This window comes from Vollenhovia emeryi, unplaced genomic scaffold, assembly GCF_000949405.1.
Source record: "Vollenhovia emeryi isolate VEMERY1.0 unplaced genomic scaffold, V.emery_V1.0 DF940088.1, whole genome shotgun sequence".
Lineage (NCBI taxonomy): Eukaryota > Metazoa > Arthropoda > Insecta > Hymenoptera > Formicidae > Vollenhovia > Vollenhovia emeryi.
The window spans coordinates 5,970-9,608 of NW_011966278.1; the positions used below are offsets into that span (position 1 = coordinate 5,970).

At 66.1% G+C, this 3,639-nt stretch overlaps 1 protein-coding gene across 1 annotated transcript in view; it reads left to right on the forward strand.

Moving 5' to 3' along the window:
• The window catches only part of LOC105556341, a 5,652-nt gene extending 2,351 nt beyond the window's left edge, over positions 1-3,301 (forward strand). The window contains exons 3-4 of the mRNA XM_012003425.1: positions 460-2,035; positions 2,479-3,301. Of these exons, the coding sequence (XP_011858815.1) occupies positions 460-2,035; positions 2,479-3,301 (2,399 nt within the window). The remainder of the gene's footprint in view (positions 1-459; positions 2,036-2,478) is intronic.
• The last annotated feature ends 338 nt before the right edge of the window (positions 3,302-3,639 follow it).

The following is a 3,639-nucleotide window of genomic DNA, read 5'->3' on the forward strand; positions in this document are numbered from 1 at the left end:
CCGGTTTGGGCCCGGGGTGAGAGGGACGTGTCGCCGGGGCCGCTCGGACGTATTCCGAGGCGGGGCTCGGTGGCACGGGGCCCTCCGGAGCCGCTGGGACGTTTCCCAGGTCGGGGTCCGGAAGGTCGCCGGCAGGGGACTGTCGCGGTCCCGGGCAGTGTCCCGGACCCGGCAGTCTGCTCGGACGAGGGGTGCCTGAGGGAAGTAACGACCCCTGTCGCGCCCCGTGCCGGGGGGCCCACGTGATAGCCCACGTGTCCTAGCGTGGACTACCCCCCGGCGGTAGACGCAGCCATGCTGGTCGCCGCGGCGGGCGGGGTGAAGGGGGGGCGGGCTTCCCCCGACACTCCCGTCTGTCCGCGGGGCCCCCCGGCCTTGGCAAGCACGCGCGAGGTATCCGCAGGGTTGGAGCTGCGGAACCCCTGAAAACCCCCACGCATTGAGCGTGGGGGTGAGTAGGGGGCTGGAGCCCAGTGGCGGGGTGCGGCATCCCCCCGTCCTGTGGCATATGCCGACTCCCCCGGGGGAACCCGGGGGCCCGGGCTGCATCGGCGTCCGTGGTCATGTCTCGCGGTCGGTGTGGCCCGGTGGGGGTATACCCCGGTCGGCGGAGCCTCGCGCGGTATGGGGATGAAAGAGAAATGGATGCCTCAAACTCAAACACAACCCCCATTTTGGACGAGGAGGAGGTGAGGGACGGCGGCAAGGCGGCCGAAGATCTGCCGCAGCCGCAGCAGAAGGTCGGAGAGATAGCCCCCCACTTCAAGGGATCAGCGTCGGCCGGTCAATCCCCGGCGGTTGCGCGAAGACTCACAAGGTCGAGTGCAACCGGCCCCTTGGGGGAGAAGATCAAGCCGTGCTTTGTGAGTGTGGCGGCGATGAAGCTGCAGCAGGAGTTGGACGCTGGACTGGCAGGGGTTCAGCGTTCAGTCACTGCCAAGAAGAGGAGCGCCAATGCGCCTGTCGAGTCGGACGGAGACGCAGCAACAGCGGCCACCCGGAAGGACTCCGACGTGCTGATGTCGCAAGACGGGACGCGAGATGGGCGCTCGGAGACCTCGGACGGACGAGTCCGGTCTAAGGCTAAGCGCTCACGTAGCCAAGCCACTGGATCGGGTAGTTGCGTGGGTCTACACGGGGCCAGAGTGAAACTCCATGAGCAGGAGTACACTGACATCGAGCGCGAGGGGGAGGAGGATTTTCAGAAGCGACAGGCTGAAATAGCAGCTGGGATAATCCCCAAACCCCCTCCAAGGCCCAGAAGGGGTCTTAAGGAAAAGAGGAGCGCGACGGACGGTGGTGGACCGGGGGAGGACCTCGCGGCCCTCGAACCGGACACACTTCAGCGTCTGCTGATGGCTGCGGCTTCGGTCCGCAACGTCCAGTCGACCTCCGGAAACCTCAAGGGGACCCATAGCAGAGCCCTTAAAGACGCGGCATGGGACCTTGAGGAGATAGAGGAGAATATCCGTCGCGGCACCATAGCCGGAGAGCTGAACCGCCTCCGAGAGAGGAAACATCTCCTGGAGGGTAAGGTGGCTAGCCTAGAGGGGGAGGTCGACAGGCTCCGAGCTGAGCTGGGGGAACTGAGGTACGCTGGGATACCCAAACGGCGGGCTCGCGTTTCTCACTCCTCCTCCTCGGATATCGTCGAGCCGGAGGCCGGCGGGCGGGCGATGCGGAATAAGCGCTCGGGTAAAAGAGTGGAATCAGCCCAGCCCTCCCCCGCCACGACAGTGCGGGGGGGAGGTGGCAGGGCGGGTAGAGAGGAGACACGGTCCGGCGTCGTCGAGCGGATGCGGGCAATGTTGGAGGACACGTTGGGCCCCCTAGTCATACGGATAGTGGGCCCGATGTTGGACGCGAGGATAGACGCTATAAGGGACCGTCTGTTGCCGGAGCAATCCTTCCGTCCCCCCTTGGGTAAATCGGGCCCTGAACAGGGAGTCGCGCAGGGGGAGTCCACTCGGGTCCAGACAACGGGCCCGAAAAAGGGTGAAGACTCCCAGGGGGTCCCACAGGCCCCAAAAGGGAAGTCGAAAAAGAAGAAGAAGAAGGGGAGGGGGGCGGGAAAGGCGGGTGCCGCCTCTCGCCCCCCCCCTCCCAGCAAAGGAGAGGGGGGTGGGAGGAGCGGGCGCCGCCGCCAGCCCCCTTCCCCCTCAGCAGCAGCAAAGCGGGAACCCTGCTCTCCCCTTCCCCGACCAGAGGGCGACGTATGCCCAAAGAGTCGCACTGGCGGGGGGGAGCAGCGGGGCGGCTGCCGCAAAGAAGGCCACCGGGACCCAGGAAAGCGACAAAAATCTGAGGGGGCGGTATCGAGGTCACGCAGGTTAATCTCCGCTCTGACCATCGACTTCGCCCCCGCGTATGAGGGAGACTCCTCCCCCTTCCGCGTGAGCACGACAGCCGTCGTGCGGAGGATGTCCGAGTTGGAGTTGTATCGGTGAACTCCATTGGACTCGGCTCCACATGGGTAAGGTGTCCAGTAGCGGCGGCACGTAAGGCCTCCGCCGCTGGACGAATTCTCGTCGGATGGGTGTCCGCCCGCATTGAGGCGCTGGAGCCAAGGCCGCTCCAGTGCTTCAAGTGCCATGGGCTTGGCCACACCAAGCCACTATGCAAGGCGACGGTGGACCGCAGCAGCGCCTGCTTTAGATGCGGCGTTGCGGGACACCGGTCGGCCCAGTGCTCCGAGGCTCCCCGATGCACACCGTGTGCAGATAGTGGGAAACCCTCGGAACACAGAATAGGCAGTACCGCATGCGGGAGCGCTGCTTCTCGCAAAGGCGGGAAGCTGGCGGTCGGGGCCGGCCCTTCCCCTTCCAAGAAGGGGAAGAACAGGAGGAAGAAGATGAGGGGCCGGTCTCGGTCGACCAGCAAGCAGAAGGCCCCCTCGGGGGCGGGAGGGCAAGACCTTCAGGCCGTTCCTCCCGCCCCTGAGGCAACGTGCGGGACCGGTGGGGGGGTCACGGTGGTGCCAATGGAGACAGACGCCGTCCCCCCCACACCGGCTGCGCAGGAGGTGATATCGCCTGAGGGGGCCCCTAAAACGGGTCCCCCAGAGGCAACAGATGCCCCCGCGTCCTGCGGGGGCACGGATGTGGAGGCGCCTAAGGAATATGCGCCTGCCGGTGCGGGGACCCCTTGGGTGGACGAGCCTGGGATCCTTGCGCTGGCAGAGGGAGAGGGAGTGTCTGCTGCCGGGGAAAGGTCTACCCCGGCGGCTGAGGACTCTCCATCCGGCGTCCCCATGGACGCGGATGAGGATGGTCCGCGGGAGGACGCGACGGGGGTGGTATAATTCACCCCCCGTCGGGTCCTCTTGGTTAACGTCAACCACTCCGGCGCGGCTCAGGACCTTGCTTGGCAGGTCGCGGTGGAGTGGGGGATCGATCTGATGGTGGTCACCGAGCCGTACAGGGTCCCAGTGGGCAGCCACGGGGACCTTGACCGCACGGTGACCTTTTTCGAGAGGAGATCCACCGGCGCACTGCCTCTTGTACCCCTTGCCAGGGGCCGGGGCTTTGCGCTGGTGGAATGGGAGGGAATTGTCGTGGCCGGTGTCTACGCGCCGCCGCGCCGTCCTCGCCAGCAATTTGAGGACACCCTGGCTGATCTTGGGGCGGCGTTAGGTCCGCA